General features: G+C 43.2%; 1 protein-coding gene across 1 annotated transcript; it reads left to right on the plus strand.

Moving 5' to 3' along the window:
• Positions 1-535: 535 nt before the first annotated feature.
• On the plus strand, positions 536-16177 carry LOC106584553 (olfactory receptor 52H1-like). The gene is made up of 4 exons (XM_045703407.2): positions 536-764; positions 1154-1443; positions 8456-8462; positions 15796-16177. Exons 1-4 carry the CDS (start codon positions 536-538, stop codon positions 16101-16103), a joined length of 834 nt encoding a protein of 277 aa, XP_045559363.2. The 3' UTR covers positions 16104-16177.
• Positions 16178-17058: the final 881 nt, after the last annotated feature.

The following is a 17058-nucleotide window of genomic DNA, read 5'->3' on the forward strand; positions in this document are numbered from 1 at the left end:
AGATACAATATTCATTTTTAACATGTGATTCGATATATGTTCTGATGGAGCATCAACATGTATACTCAGGTTAGAGCATGCCTGGGCTAGAGGCATGGAGAATAAAACAAGGCAACGTTATGATAGATAGATATATTTCTCCCTTCTATTGAAATGCATTAGACATTTGAGATATCATCTACATGATTTATGTCATTCAAATATGTGCAATGTCACCTAACTATAAGGCAGAGGCCTAACTTGAACTTATGGTGCCTCGGGGGTATTTTTATCAGCATGCTTCATTAGCGAGAGGTGAAGAATCTAATAACTGTTTCTGCAGTCCCAATGGATTAATTACAACAAGATACACTCAAAAATACATTATTTAATCAACTCTCTACGGGGCTAATTAATACGTGTTTTTCACACCGAGATGAAAGTCTTTGCTAACTGATGTAATCATGGAAGTGTTATGATTAACAAAATAGCCACAATGAACTGTATTAGGCGAATGAAGGTAAACAGATTGAGTACTAGAAGGGGCTTTTATAAGATGGTAAAAGTTAAAAAGAGACATCCTCACTTGAAACAAAGAGTATTATATTTTACTTATTTTTTTATACACAAACCCATGTATTTTGTTCTATTCAGTCTTCCTCTCAACGATCTGATAGGAATCACTGCAATGCTCCCAAAGGTGCTGTCAGACTTTGTGACTGGGACAAACACAGTCTTTTATCCTCTATGTGATATTCAGGGCTTCTTGCTCCACATGTGTGGAAGTGTGGCTGTCTGTCACGTCCTGACCTGTATAAGGGGTTATTTGTTATTGTAGTTTGGTCAGGACGTGGCAGGGGTGTGTTTGTTTAGAGTGTTTCGGGGTTTGTTGGGTTATGTTCTAGTATGTCTATTTCTATGTGGTGTTTGTTGGGTTGACCTTCAATTGGAAGCAGCTGCTCCTAGTTGCTTCTAATTGGAGGTCCTATTTAAGAGGGGTGTTTTTCTATGGGATTTTGTGTGTAGTTGTTTCTTGTTTAGCTGTGTGCCTGACAAGACTGTTATCGTCGTTGTTTTTGTATACTTTTGTTTTGTTTTTCCTTCTTTCTGCCTATTAAAAAGAAGATGAGTATACACATTCCCGCTGCGTTTTGGTCTAATCCTTATGACACCCGTGACACTGTCTTTATTCTTGCGGCAATGGCCTTTGATCATTATGTTGCCATAAGGTACAATACTAGTATCACACCCAGGAATGTGCTGCTGATTATTTTACTGGTATGGGTTCTTGACTTTCTCTTGATCTTACTACTGTTCTCTCTGCAGACGAAGCTGCCCCGGTGTGGATCCACCATAATGAATGTGTTTTGTGACAACCGTTCCCTTCTTAAACTCACCTGTGGTAAAACTATACTGAATAATGTCATAGGCCTGTTTAACACAGCAGTCATGCAGATTATAAGTGTATTGTTTCCTATGTGAAGATTCTGATCACTTGCTTGGTTACAAACAACGAATAGTTTCGCCGTCCTGGAGCCTGATCTTCCTGCACCTTCGTCACTGGGGGTGTCTGCGGCGGCAGTAACTACTCCTACGATTTCGAAGTCGACAACCTTCCGTCCAAGCTCTGGATTGAGGAACCTTGGCTGCAACTAATGGGGATCCATAATAAATACAAATACCAAGAAGTCTGAACCTAGCAGTAAATGTTTGCACACGTTTGTGGCAGAGTTGGTCATATTCTTCATATTTGAGGTTGTAGGAACCTTCATCATTGTATCACAAAGATTCAAGATTGTCTCAGCTGACTTTTGGTATTTGGTATTTTATTAGGATCCCCATTAGCTGTTGCAAAAGCAGCAGCTACTCTTCATGAGGTCCACACAAAACATGAAATATGACATAATACAGAACATCAATAGGACAGAACTACATACATTTTTTAAAAAGGCACACGTAGCCTACATATCAATGCATACACACAAACTATCTAGGTCAAATTTGTAAAATATTATTTGTGAAAGATTATGGGCATGCTCATCTTTCTAGTATCTCCTCTTCTGAATCCAATTGTATATGGACTGAACGCAAGTGAAATACGAATCACCCTATTGAAAGTATTAGTCTGAACCAATTACAAATCTGGTCTATGATGATGGTTCACAGTCACAATGAGGCCAGATGTGGGGAAAAGTGTATTTTTTTCTGCACAGAACACAAAAAATCGGAATAGTTATATAATATCGGTAGTTCATCACTATATCTGTGCTTTGTATTGGTAAACAAGGCATAGTATACCGTAGCTTCAAATCATCCATCAAACTATCATTTCAACATCATGGACTGGCAGTCCCTGAATCCACTGGCTTTTCTCTCAGTTTACCTAACAAAGTGGCTGGGTCAAACTGTTGAAATTCGAGATTGTGCTTTTAAGTTGAAAGATGTATCCCTTCTCTTTTATTACTTTTAAATTAATTATATATACCCATTGGTTCTTCAAGAATACAGTATAATTTATAAATGCCTCATTAGCTTAGTTCAAGCTTTAACTCCATTGTAAACAATATAATTGTAAACAAACACTCATGCTTAAAGCTATAATTTTGATATCATGGATGGCCCGTTCTTTCATCTATAGCAGTCTATGAATTTGAGAGAGGTTACAGTTATCCAGCAACTTTGCAGCTCAGTTGATAGAACATGGTGTTTGTAATGCCATAATAGTGTTTGTAACGCCAGGGTAGTATCAAGAGAATATGAGGTGGAAAATGGAACTCCACAGGGTAGTGCTATTAGTCCTACCTTATTCATGTTGATGATTGATGACATCTTCGTGGATATCGGACAGGGTATAGGGGCAATGTCATATGCAGATGATGGTGCCATTTAGAAAAGGGGAAAGAATATTCCTTATGTAATAGAGACAATGCAAGGTGCTGGAATGCCCCTTATCATGGGGTTTCAAGTTATCTGTATCTAAATATTGCCATATGATGTGCGCTAAATGACAAAAATGATTAAGGAAGATGTCAGTGTTCAATTATATGGAGAACTGTAAGGATCTGTGTGTAGCTGGTGCAGAGGAGTCAGGCGCAGGACAACAGAGATGAGTAAATAAAAGTAACTTTACTCAAAGTCATCAAAATACAAGAGAATTACCAAGCCCACAATAAGGATCACAATACAACAAACAATCACTCACAACCAAACATGGGGAACAGAGGGTTAAATAATAAACAGGTAATTGGGTGAGTGAAACCAGGTGTGTAAGACATAGACAAAACAAATGGAAAATGAAAAGTGGATCGGCGGTGGCTAGAAGGCCGGTGACGTCGACCGCCGAACGTCGCCCGAACAAGGAGAGGGACTGACTTCTGCGGAAGTCGTGACAAGAACGAATGGAAAGGGTAACATAATTTAAGTATTTGGGGCTATGGTTTGATGAAAAGCTTACATGGATACAACATATTACTTTGAGACTAAATGTAAATCTAAGAAAATATTAAATCTTATGAGGACAATAGTTGGGCATGATTGGGGGTAGATCGGAAAGCTTTACTGAATATTTATCGTACTTTGATGAGATCGTCTGTAGATCATGGGTGCTTTGTAAATTTTTTACATCGCTGTTGCACCTTGATAGGATGCAAGCGAGGGCACTCAGGATGTGCGATGGTGCATTTAAAACTACACTGGTTGAGGCTTTACAAGTAGATACTGGGGAAATGCCAATAGCCCTTAGAAAAGTTAAGATGGCCCTGGCATACTGGGAAAGACTGAAGGGTAGTATTGCAGATCATCCTACACTGACAGTATTGGAAGACTGTTGGGATTATGAACAATATCAAAAGAGGGGGTTTGACCCAGAGATTGGAAAAAGGGTTGATGAGTATATACTATAGGGCCATCTGTGGCAATAGGAAATGTGACATTGTTATAGGGTCATCTGTGGCAATAAGAAATGTAATATTGTTATAGGGCCATCTGTGGCAATAGGAAATGTGATATTGTTATAGGGCCATCTGTGGCAATAGGAAATGTGATATTGTTATAGGGCCATCTGTGGCAATAGGAAATGTGATATTGTTATAGGGCCATCTGTGGCAATAGGAAATGTGATATTGTTATAGAGCCATCTGTGGCAATAGGAAATGTGATATTGTTATAGGGCCATCTGTGGCAATAGGAAATGTGATATTGTTATAGGGCCATCTGTGGCAATAGGAAATGTGATATTGTTATAGAGCCATCTGTGGCAATAGGAAATGTGATATTGTTATAGGGCCATCTGTGGCAATAGGAAATGTGCCACCGTGGTTTTATACTGTTGATCTTAGCCTGATTGAAGAAAATAAACAGTGGTGTGAAGAAGATAATGTAGGAACAATAGTGGATCAATATACTAGTAATCCGTTTTATTCTTGTCTTGCAGTGTGTACAGATGGTTCAAAGGATCCCATGAATAAGAAGACAGCAGCAGGTATATTTATTTCTGAGTTCAATGTTAGTCTATGCAAGAGACTAACTAAAGATGTATCTGTATATTCAACAGAAATGGTTGCGATAATTGTTGGATTGCAATGGATAGATGAGGTGCAACCAAGAAGAGTAGTAATATGTTGGGACTCTGCATCAGTGTTTTGCAGTTTAAGATCTGGAAAGTCAGAACGTGAGGAGTCATGAGTAAAAATAATGATGCTGTTGTTAGGTTAACAAGGAAATGGTATTGAAATTCACTTCTGTTGGATTTCGGCTCAAACAGGAGTGAATGGAAATTATACAGTAGATATAATAGCAAAAAGAGCAGTGAAAAAGAATATACATGTGCAGTTGGGTAGAGGGGAAATTAAAACATTGATTCAGAAAAATGGGTTAAATTGCTGGCAGAGACAATGGGATGAAAGTAGTAAGGGCAGACCGTGCTTCTATAGCCACCGTGCTTCTTTCACATGCTTTGCTTGCTGTTTGGGGTTTTAGGCTGGGTTTCTGTACAGCACTTTGAGATATCAGCTGATGTACGAAGGGCTATATAAAAATACATTTGATTGATTGATTTGAGACATGTTTATAGTACAAGGAAATCTGTACAGGAGATAGTGTCATATAATGGGAACAGAAGGGAGGAGGTTGTGTAGGATGACATTAACATATGGGATTGAATTCATCTTTAACATTGATAGGGAAACATGGTACTGGAATGTATAATGGATGTATGGTAGAGGAAAATGTTGAAGATGTATTATTATTTTGTGAAATGAATGCTGTAGAAAGGAAGAGATTGTTTCATAGGGTCAGAGGTTGGTCAGGAATGGGTGGTATTTTGGGTGGGGGTGATGGGAGTAGTGAGGTTTGTAGGGAATTACAATTTATTAGAAATTCAGGGTTAGTTAAGAGAATATAGTGGTATAGATAGGTTGAGAACGGCCTCACCCACCAGTACAGTAGGTGCCGGTGTATGCACCTGTCTGTTGGTTATGATTCGTCAAATAAAACGTAAAGAAGAAGAAGTGCATGTCAGAGCAAAAAGCAAGCCACGAGGTCAAAGGAATTGTCCGTCAAGCTCAGAGACAGGATTGTGTCAAGGCACAGATCTGGGAAAAGGTACCAAAACATTTTTGCATCATTGAATGTCCTCACGACACAGTGGCCTCCATCATTCTTAAATGGAATGAATTTGGAACCACCAAGACTTCCTAGAGCAGGCCACCCGGAAAAACTGAGCAATCGGGGGAGAAGGGCCTTGGTCAGGGAGGTGACCAATAGCCCGATGGTCACTCTGACAGACCTCTAGAGTTCCTCGGTGGAGATAGGAGAACCTTGCAGAAGGACAACCATCTCTGCAGCACTCCACCAATCAGGCCTTTATGGTAAAGTGGCCAGACGGAAGCCACTCATCAGTAAAAGGCACATGACAGCCAGCTTGGAGTTTGCCGAAAGGCGCCTAAAGGACTCAGACCTTGAGACACAAGATTCTCTGGTCTGATGGAACCAGATTGAACTCTTTGGCCTGAATGCCAAGTGTCACGTCTGGAGGAAACTCACCACCTGGTCAATACCCTCCCTACGGGGAAGCATTATTATGGTTTTTCAGCGGCAGGGACAGGGAGACCAGTCAGGATCGAGGAAAGATGAATAGAACAAAGAACAGCCAGATCCTTGATGAAAGCCTGCTCAGGACATCAGACTGGGGTGAAGGTTCACCTTCCAACAGGACAACGACCCTAAGCACACAGCCAAGACAACGCAGGAGTGGCTTTGGGACAAGTCTCTGAATGTCCCTGAGTGGCCCAGCCAGAGCCCGGACTTGAACCTGATCGAACATCTGTGCTGTGCAGCGACGCTCCCCATCCAACCTCCCCAAGTACAGGTGTGGCAAGCTTGTAGCGTCATACCCAAGAAGACTCGAGGCTGTAATCGCTGCCAAAGGTGCTTTAACAAAGTACTGAGCAAAGGGTCTGAATACTTTTTTTTATTTTTATAAATTTGCAACATTTCTCAAACCTGTTTTTGCTTTGTCATCATGGGATATTGTGTGTAGATTGATGAGGGGGAAAAAAACGATTTAATACATTTTAGAATAAGGCTGTAATGTAACAAAATGTAGAAAAAGTCAACAGGTCTGAATACTTTCCGAATGCACTGTATAAACAGTAATGAATACATCATCACAACAACCTATCACTTAGTCTTGAGTTACGTCAGAATGTGAGTGGTTTTCTGAGTGGGCATTATTTCTGCTCTAGCCAAGCTAGTTTAGAAAGATTGACACCATCATAGCAAGGTATTGTTTGCTTTTAGACAAAATGTAACAGACAGGTAAACCCTCAGCTAAGCTACACCACTCATCTGAATAACATGCCATATACCTATACACACATTGCTTTAATGCAGAGTACATGTTAAGTTAAAGACAATATATGTTTAAAATGATCAACTACAATATGATTACATTTCAATTCTAGAGTGACTGAATATAACCAATCTGATAATTCAGTTAATACGAGCCCTACAGTAAGCTAGACTGGAGCTAACTAGCTTTAGATATTTCTTTGCTAGTATTGAGTCAGATTTACATAACTTATAGTACATTAAATGTGTACATAAGATTAGCTTTTCTTCCTTTAAAGGTATTTGATGATGCCGGGCCAGAATCTTAATCAGACACTCAGTTACCACGTGCAGATTGCCAGTTTTGACATCCCTACCCCAGTGAGCTTACCCTGTGTTCACCATTGGTCTCCTGCTCTCTCTGTTCTCTGTCTTCTGTAACCTGACCATCATGCTGTTGCTCATCACACAGTGGACTCTCCACAAGCCCACACTACCCCACGTGCTTTTCAAGCCTTTCCTTGTCACATGTACGGGGGTGGTGTATTTTCCCTACTAGCAGCGATATCAATTGATAGATTTTTTGCCATTTGCAAACCACTGCAATACCCCTTGATCATGACTCCTTTTACACTATGTGTCATTTGATCAGCTGCTTGGGGCCTGGACCTGGCCATGATACTGACCCTGTTTACTCTTCAGTCCAGAGTTAAGAGGTGCAATGCTTACATACTAAATATCCAGTCCAATCCCTCTCTACTTTGCCTCTCATGTGGAGAAGATTTCACAGTTAACAACATTTCTGGCTTATCTATGAGAGTGGTTATGCAGACAAACGCTGCACCTTGGTCCGTCTCTTACAACAAACGTGACAGAATATCCCACCACACAAGGACCAAGCAGCGTGTTCATGAGATAAAGGAGTTTTGGACATGGGAGGAGATCATGGGAGGACACGAGACCCTTCCTTGGCGGGAGTCGCAGAGGACGCAGGAAGGACAGCGACGATGCCGAGGACCGCGGTCACAGAAACCCCAAGATTATTTTGGGGGGGGCACGAGGGGTGGTCGACTGAGCAGCGGGGAGTGCCAGAGCCCGCCTGGGAGTCGATGGAACAGTGTGAGGAAGGATACCGGAGAGAGGGGTTAGCTAGGAGTATGTGGCAACGCAGGCGTTTGGAGGAGCGTGTCATCAGACCGGTGAAACCTGTGCCGGCTCCACGCACCAGGCCTCCAGTGCGCTTCCCCAGTCCGGTACGTCCTGTGCCAGATCCCCACACTCGTCCTGAAGAGCCAGAGACTGTCAGGGAGGCAATGGAGAAGTTGGGAGAGACAGAGATGAGAGAGATGTTGGTCAAGTGTGTTCTGCACAACATTCGACCTGAAGATCCTGTCAGCAGTCTGGTGCGTCATGGGCCAGCTCCCTGCACCCTTCCTGAAGTGTGTGTCAACAGTCCGGTGCCACCTGTGCCGGCTCCACGCACCAAGCCTCCAGTGCGCCTCCCCAGCCCGGTACGTCCTGTGCCTGCTCCCCGCACTCGCCCTGAAGTGCGTGTTACCAGTCCGGTGCCACCTGTGCCGGCTCCACGCACCAAGCCTCCAGTGCGCCTCCCCAGCCCGGTACGTCCTGTGCCGGTTCCATGCACTAGGTCTCCAGTGCGCCTCGACAGCCTGGAACCTCCAGCAACGGTTTACAGTCCAGAGCATCCAGCGATGGTTCACAGTCCAGAGCTTCCAGCGACGGTTCACAGTCCAGAGCTTCCAGAGACGTTCACAGTCCGGAGCTTCCAGCGACGGTTCAGTCCGGAGCTTCCAACGACGGTTCACAGTCCGGAGCTTCCAGTGACGGTCAATGGCCCGGAGCCTCCAGTGACGGTCAATGGCCCGGAGCCTCCAGTGACGGTCAACGGCCCGGAGCTTCCAGTGATGGTCAATGGCCCGGAGCTTCAAGTGACGGTCAACGGTCCGGAGAGTCCAGGCACGGTGTCCAGTCCCGATCCAAGGTCGGAGCCTTCCTCTGCGCCGGTGCCCAGTCCGGGCACGGCGTCCAGTCCCGCTCCATGGCAGGAGCCTTCCTCTGTGCCTGGGCACATACCAGGCACGGCGCCCAGTCCAGCTCCATGGCAGGAGCCTTCCTCTGCGCCAGTGCCCAGTCCAGGCACGGCGTCCAGTCCCGCTCCAAGGCCGGAGCCTTCCTCTGCGCCGGTGCCCAATCCAGGCACGGCTTCCAGTCCCGCTCCAAGGCCGGAGCCTTCCTCTGTGCCGGTGCCCAGTCCAGGCACGGCGGCCAACCCAGCTCCATGGCCGGAGCCTTATTCTGCGCCGGTGCCCAGTCCAGGCACGACATCCAATCCAGCTCCATGGCTGGAGCCCTCCTCTGCACCGTTGCCCTGTCCAGGCACGGCATCCAGTACCGCTCCAAGGCCGGAGCCTTACTCTGCGCCGATGCCCAGTCCAGGCACGGCGTTCAGCCCGGCGCCAGGGCTGGATCCGGGGTCTGGGCGGGGGCTACGACCTGCACTGGAGCCACTGGTGCACGATGTCTAATATTAAAGAAGTCTCGAGGTATTGTTCGCCTGAGGTAGAGTACCTCATGATAAGCTGTAGACCACACTATCTATCAAGAGAGCTCTCATCTATATTATTTGGGTCTGGGTGAGCAAGAAAATGCTCACCCAGAAGCGGTGCTCCTAGTAGCCAGGGACTTTAATGCAGGCAAACTTAACTTCTTGGGGCTATGTGGGACGCTAGCGTGCCACCCGTGGTGCACCCTATCAACAGCAGGTGCATTTCAAGAGCGGCAAATTTGAAACCAAATAAATGTCAAAATTCAAATTTTTCAAACATACAACAATCTTACACCCTTTGAAAGATAAACATCTCCTTAATCTAACCACGTTGTCCGATTTCAAAAAGGTTTTACGGCGAAAGCATAAAGTTAGATTATGTTAGGAGAGTACATTGACAATAGCTGTGTGTAATGTTTTGTCAATTCAAAGACAGGCGTCACCAAAACCATAAAACCAGCTAAAATGATGCACTAACCTTTTACAATCTCCATCAGATGACACTCCTAGGACATTATGTTAGACAATGCATGCATTTTTAGTTCTATCAAGTTCATATTTATATCCAAAAACAGCGTTTTACTATGGCATTGATGTTGAGGAAATCGTTTCCCTCCAATAACCAGCAGTCAAGTCAGCACCACAAATTAAATAATTAAAATTAGAAAACATTGGTAAAATATTATATTGTCATTTAAAGAATTATAGATTTACATCTCTTGAACGCAATCAACTTGCCAGATTTAAAAATAACCTTACTGGGAAATCACACTTTGCAATAATCTGAGCACTGCGCCCAGAAAAATATGCTTTGCTATACAGACAAACGGCCATGTTGGAGAGATCTAAAATCGAAAATACTATGTAAATAATCCATTACCTTTGATTCTCTTCATCAGATGTCACTTCCAGGAATCCCAGGTCCATAACGAATGTAGTTTTGTTCAAAAAAGCTCATCATTTATATCCAAAAAGCTCCGTCTTGTTAGCACATGATCTAAGCCAGCCGGACTTCTCGTCATGAACGAGGGGAAAAAATATATTTACGTTCGTTCAAACATGTCAAACGTTGTATAGCATAAATCATTAGTGCCTTTTTTAACCAGAACATGAATAATATTCAAGGTGGACGAATGCATTCTCTTTTATAACGTATTGGAACGAGGGTACCCAACATGAACTCGCGCGCCAGAGTCTAATCGGCCATCAGATCTCACAGTAAAAGACTCAAAACACTTTGTAAAGGCTGGTCACATCTAGTGGAAGAAATAGGAAGTGCCAAAACATTAATCAACCCCTGTGTGTTTCAATGGCATAGGCTTAAAGGTAATTCAACACATCAGGTATCCACTTCCTGTCAGAAAATGTCTCAGGGTTTTGCCTGCCAAATGAGTTCTGTTATACTCACAGACACCATTCAAACAGTTTTAGAAACTTTAGGGTGTTTTCTATCCATATATAATAAGTATATGCATATTCTAGTTACTGGGTAGGATTAGTAACCAGATTAAATCGGGTACGTTTTTTTATCCAGCCGTGAAAATACTGCCCCCTAGCCCCAACAGGTTAAATCAGTTTGACGAACTTTTTACCAGCATGTCACATGTGCAACCAGAGGGAAAAAACTCTAGACCACCTTTACTCCACACACAGAGATGCATACAAAGCTCTCCCCTGCCCTCCATTTGGCAAATCTGACCATAATTCTATCATCCTGATGCCTGCTTACAAGCAAAAATTAAAGCAGGATGTACCAGTGACTCACTCAATACAGAAGTGGTCAGATGGCGCAGGACTGTTGTGCTAGCACAGACTGGAATATGTTCCAGGATTCATCCAATGGCATTGAGGAGTACACCACCTCAGTCATTGGCTTCATCAATAAGTGCATCGACGACGTTGTCCCCACAGTGACCGTACGTACATATCCCAACCAGAAGCCATGGATTACAGGCAACATCTGCATCGAGCTAAAGGCTAGAGCTGCCACTTTCAAGGAGCGGGACACTAATCCGGACACCTATAAGAAATCCCGCTGTGCCTTCAGACAAACCATCAAACAAGCAAAGCGTCAATACAGGATTAAGATTGAATCCTACTACACCAGCTCTGATGCTGGTCGGATGTGGCAGGGCTTGAAAACTATTACGGACTACAAAGGGAAACCCAGACGCGAGCTGCACAGTGACGTGAGTCTACCAGACGAGCTAAATGCCTTTTATGCTCGCTACGAGGCAAGCAACACTGAAGCATGCACAAGAGCACTGGTAGCCGATGTGAGCAAGGCCTTTAAACAGGTCAACATTCACAAAGCTGTGGGGCCAGATGGATTACCATGATGTATACTCAAAGCCTGCGTGAACTGGCAAGTGTCTTCACTGACATTTTCAACCTCTCCCTGACTGGGTCTGTAATACCAACATGTTTCAATCAGACCACCATAGTCCCTGTGGCCAAGGTAACCTGCCTAAATGATTACCGCCCCATGGCGCTCATGTTGGTAGCCATGAAGTGCTTTGAAAGGCTGGTCATGGCTCACATCAACAGCATCCTCCCGGATACCCTAGATCCACTTCATTTTGCATCCCGCCCCAACAGATCCACAGATGACGCAATCTCAGTCGCACTCCACACTGCCCTTTCCCACCTGGACAAAAGGAACACTTATGAGAATGCTGTTCATTGACTACAGCTTAGCGTTTAACACCATAGTGCCCACGAAGCTCATCACTAAGCTAAGGACCCTGGGACTAAACACCTCCCTCTGTACCTGGATCCTGGACTTCCTGACGGGCCGCCCCCAGGTGGTAAGAGTAGGTAACAACACATCCGCCACGCTGATCCTCAACACAGGGGGCCCTCAGGGGTGTGTGCTCAGTCCCCTCCTGTACCCACGACTGCGTGGCCAAACACGACTCCAACACCATCATTAAGTTTGCCGATGACAGAACAGTGGTAGGCCTGATTACCGACAACGATGAGACAGCCTATAGGGAGGAGGTCAGAGAACTGGCAGTGTGGTGCCAGGACAACAACCTCTCCCTCAACGTGAGCAAGACAAAGGAGTTGATCGTGGACTACAGGAAAAGGTGGGCCGAACACTCCCCTGTTAACATCAACGGGGCTGTAGTGGAGCGGGTCGAGAGTTTCAAGTTCCTTGGTGTTCACATCACCAACGATCTATCATGGTCCAAACACACCAAGACAGTCGTGAAGAGGGCACGACAAAACCTTTTCCCCCTCAGGAGAAAAGATTTGGCATGGGTCCCCAGATCCTCAAAACGTTCTACAGCTGCACCACCGGGAGCATCCTGACCGGTTGCATCACCGCCTGGCATGGCAACTGCTCGGCATCTGACCGTAAGGCGCTACAGAGGGTAGTGCGTACGGCCCAGTACATCACTGAGGCCAAGCTTCCTGCAATCCAGGACCTATATAATAAGCAGTGTCAGAGGAAAGCCCATAAAATTGTCAGAGACTCCAGTCACCCAAGTCATAGACTGTTTTCTCTGCTACCGCACGGCAAGCGGTACCGGAGCGCCGAGTCTAGGACCAAAAGGCTCCTTAACAGCTTCTACCCCCAAGCCATAAGACTGCAGAACAATTTATCAAATGGTCACTGGACTATTACATTGACCCCCCCATTTGTTTTGTACACTGCTGCTACTCGCTGTTTATTAACTATGCATAGTCAATTCAACCTTACCTACATGTACAAATGACCTCTAACCTGTACCCCCGCACACTGACTCGGTACCAGTACCCCCTGTATATAGCCTCGTTATTGTTATGTTATTGTGTTACTTTTTATTATTTTTACTTTAGTTTATTTGGTAAATATTTTCTTAACTCTTCTTGAACTGCACTGTTGGTTAAGGGCTTGTAAGAAACCATTTCACAGTAAGGTCTACACTTCTTGTATTCGGCGCATGTGACAAAGACAGTTTGATTTGATTTATTACTCCAATTATATAGGGGATGAAAACAACGGACATCAGAACAGATGGAGAGAAACAAAAAGATGGCATTCAAGTGAACATTTAATGAATGTCAGCGACGCTCTGGTTTCCTGTGTATCTCAGGGCTCATTGTTATATCTCTTTCTTTAATCATTGGGGGTAAATATAAAATGAATCGGTTTTGGGGCAACAACTTATTCTGCTGATGTGGTGTATCAATAATCTGTCATAGTAACATACCGAATATCTGTTTAATACCTTTCTTATTCTGCTGATATGGTGTATCAATAATCTGTCATAGTAGCATACCGAATATCTGTTTAATACCTTTCTTATTCTGCTGATGTGGTGTATCAATAATCTGTCATAGTAGCATACCGAATATCTGTTTAATACCTTTCTTATTCTGCTGATGTGGTGTATCAAGAACCTGTCATAGTAGCATACCGAATATCTGTTTAATACCTTTCTTATTCTGCTGATGTGGTGTATCAATAACCTGTCATAGTAGCATACCGAATATCTGTTTAATACCTTTCTTATTCTGCTGATGTGGTGTATCAATAACCTGTCATAGTAGCATACCGAATATCTGTTTAATACCTTTCTTATTCTGCTGATGTGGTGTATCAATAATCTGTCATAGTAGCATACCGAACATCTGTTTAATACCTTTCTTCCTTGACTTGTTCTGAGATTACTATTCAATCACATTTTGTAAACTGGATATGTTAGGCAGTTGCCTCTATAAAGGTTTGCTTTACTCTTTTATATTTTACTTGATATTATTAATGTATGCATAATTTTTTTTCATATAGATTGGTATATCGCAAGGTGACCTCAGTGTGGAAAATTATGTCATGTGAAAAAGTAGTCCTGCAATTTCCCAAGTCACCCAGACAGAATCACTTGGTGCTGTGTTATATTGTTCAATCAGCCAAGAAACCCTAAAAACATTATTAATAAGTGTGATTATGAATTATTCAATTGATTATGAACTGCATCAGTCTATGAAAGCCTATTTTGTCTGTGGAGTCGAGCAGACTATGAGACAGCTGTGTGTGTAATTGGTACTCTTACCCAGTCTCAATGACTTAACTAAGGCCTTTAGAAGGCTTTGTGGTTGTGTACTGTTAGGTTACACAGTCCCAGTGCAGTCAAAAACATGATTTTCCTGTGTTTTATATATATTTCCACAGGTTGGGATAATACTGTGAAATTGTGAAAATTATGATAATGCACTTTTAGTGTAAGAGCTGTTTGAAAAGACCGCCTGAAAATTGTGCCTGTTTTGGTGGGATGGCGATTTGGCCACCATCCAGTAAATTAGTTAATGACCAATAAGAAAGAGTTCCAAACCGCTCTGCCAATAACAGCTAATTTTCAGTTTTCCCATCCTCACTCAGACCACTCCCAGACAGTCCGAGCAAAATTCTTGATTGAGAAATTGCTCTTTGCCAAGATGCTATTTTATTTATTTTTGACCATTTTAATTGAAAACAATCACAATAAGGTACTTAACTGTTACCAGGAAATGATTTCACATTGAGATAAAAAAAAATAGCTGCATTGGACCTTTAAGTAAGGCCTTTGGATGGTCTTGCGGTTGTGTACTGTTAGGTTAGGAGCTGTGACTGTTAGGTGGCAGGTGTTACACAGCTGTACTTCACAACCGGGACAGCAGCACCACAGAAGCCCTATAATCACAACAAATTATTTTTGGACTCTAGGGATTGTCATGATCCGCCCACTCTCCTCTACTTTATATGAGGTGCAGTGAAGTGAGTTAGGAGCCTACCCATCTGTAAACATGCTTTTTAAGGTATTGAATTACACTTTGAGCTTAGTCTACAGATAGTCACACTGGCCTCATACACATTGGCCTGTTATAAAGGGATAGTTCACTGGCCTCATACACATTGGGATGTTCTAAAGGGATATTTCACTGGCCTCATACACATTGGCCTGTTATAAAGGGATAGTTCACTGGCCTCATACACATTGGGATGTTCTAAAGGGATAGTTTACTGGCCTCATACACATTGGCCTGTTATAAAGGGATAGTTCACTGGCCTCATACACATTGGCCTGTTATAAAGGGACAGTTCACTGGCCTCATACACATTGGCCTGTTATAAAGGGATAGTTCACTGGACTCATACACATTGGCCTGTTATAAAGGGAAAGTTCACTGGCCTCATACACATTGGCCTGTTATAAAGGGATAGTTCACTGGCCTCATACACATTGGCCTGTTATAAAGGGATAGTTCACTGGACTCATACACATTGGGCTGATATAAAGGGATAGTTCACTGGCTTCATACACATTGGCCTGTTAAAAAGGGATAGTTCACTAGACTCCTACACATTGGGCTGTTATAAAGGGATAGTTCACTGGCCTCATACACACTGGGCTATGGGTTGTTGATAACAGCTGTCTTTCAGGGTGTATCGTTGATAGTGGTTATATTTACCCTCATCCAGATCCTGCTCACCTGTGTCATGAATAAGTCGTCTGATGCCCGGAGCAAGGCCATTCAGACATGTGGTACACATCTTGTAGTGTTCTTATTCTTAGAGTTCAACGCCTGCTTTAGCCTGATATCTCATCGATTCGAGCAAGCAGCCCCTTCCTTGAGGAGGGCTTTTGGAGTATCAGTTATGGTGTTCCCTCCCATTCTCAATCCCCTCATATATGGTCTAAAAACGAAAGAAATTCGGCAAAATGTTCTGGGTTTCTACAAACGAAAGGTATCTTCAGTTAAATGAGAATAAATACTGTACATGAATCTGTATAATACACGGCATGGGCTTTAGACAGTTTTTAAGGCCTTCCCAATAAAATAAAGAAACGCTGATTTGTAAATCAGTCAAAGAAAATTAGAGTTGTGTTCCGTCTTTTTGTGCAAGACAATGACAACATTTTCTTTTTTTTTAGGTTAAAATGTGTAATGGGTTAAGATTGGTTATGGGTTGGCTACAGCATGTTGAGCAAATTGTGTGTAACTTGTTTTGTTTGTCTGTCTTCAGCATTTTAATAACAATAACAAAGACAACACAAAATAGTGGTGTGTGTGTGTGTGTGTGTGTGTGTGTGTGTGTGTGTGTGTGTGTGTGTGTGTGTGTGTGTGTGTGTGTGTGTGTGTGTGTGTGTGTGTGTGTGTGTGTGTGTGTGTGTGTGTGTGTGTGTGTCGTGTGTATGTGTGTGTGTGTGTGTGTGTGGGTGCAGCTCGCAGAATTAATACAGTAAATTTGATTGTAACAATAGGAAGACACGTCCGTTGTCCACTGTACATGGATAATTAAGTTGTATTGTATAATTGTTATGCCTGTACTTTGTCCCTGTGAGAAGGTAGGCCTAATCAGTGACAGAAAGACAAAAAATGGCCTATACAATGGCACCAGAGTAGAACAAGTCAGTCATTTCTGTTTTTGAAAGGTGAACAGTAGGTTTTTTCTAGCATAAATCATATGTGGATCCCCCTTTTTTAAATACATAAATATATGTATGTATATTTAGCCTTTACTTAGACAGATGGAAACAACAGAGGAGGAGACAGGCAAGTGGGACAACACAGGGATTGATCCCTGGTATCCAATGCAGAGCAGTATATGACTGGCCATAAGAGTTACTGCTAGACCATGGGCTCTGCACGTCAGGTAAGAGATGATCAACGAGGGGCTATGCGTTCTATGGAAAATAATGAACGATGTGGAAGGTGTG

Source organism: Salmo salar, chromosome 20 (assembly GCF_965601325.2).
Source record: "Salmo salar chromosome 20, fSalSal1, whole genome shotgun sequence".
NCBI classification, from domain to species: Eukaryota; Metazoa; Chordata; class Actinopteri; order Salmoniformes; family Salmonidae; genus Salmo; species Salmo salar.